Consider the following 278-nt stretch of genomic DNA (forward strand, 5'->3'; position numbering starts at 1 on the left):
TAGACAATCCAAGTAGCTTTTCGAGTAGGAATACATTATCATCGATCTCGGTCCGATCCACAGATTCGTACCCCAAGAGAAAGTCTGGGCTTGTCAGATACGTGAAAGCCTGGCTGGGCGAATGCTGCGTTTTATCAAGAACAGATGGCAGAAAAAGTTGGTCGAATACACTAGGATAATATTTACTTGCACTTTCGTCGTCTTGCAGCATGAAAATTACTTTTGCCCACATAAGTTCATCCGGTGACAGCTGAAGTAACCTCTCTCTTATCAACATC

At 43.2% G+C, this 278-nt stretch overlaps 1 protein-coding gene across 1 annotated transcript in view; it reads right to left on the minus strand.

Moving 5' to 3' along the window:
* Nucleotides 1-278, minus strand: part of PHALS_10615 (RxLR-like protein) — a gene marked incomplete at both ends in the record, with an annotated part of 1,558 nt that overhangs the window by 525 nt on the left and 755 nt on the right. Inside the window, one exon of the mRNA XM_024726069.1 lies at nucleotides 35-262. Within this exon, the coding sequence (XP_024576783.1) occupies nucleotides 35-262 (228 nt within the window). The remainder of the gene's footprint in view (nucleotides 1-34; nucleotides 263-278) is intronic.

The sequence above is a fragment of the Plasmopara halstedii genome, assembly GCF_900000015.1.
Source record: "Plasmopara halstedii genome assembly, contig: Scaffold_484, whole genome shotgun sequence".
In the NCBI taxonomy this organism is placed as follows: domain Eukaryota; phylum Oomycota; class Peronosporomycetes; order Peronosporales; family Peronosporaceae; genus Plasmopara; species Plasmopara halstedii.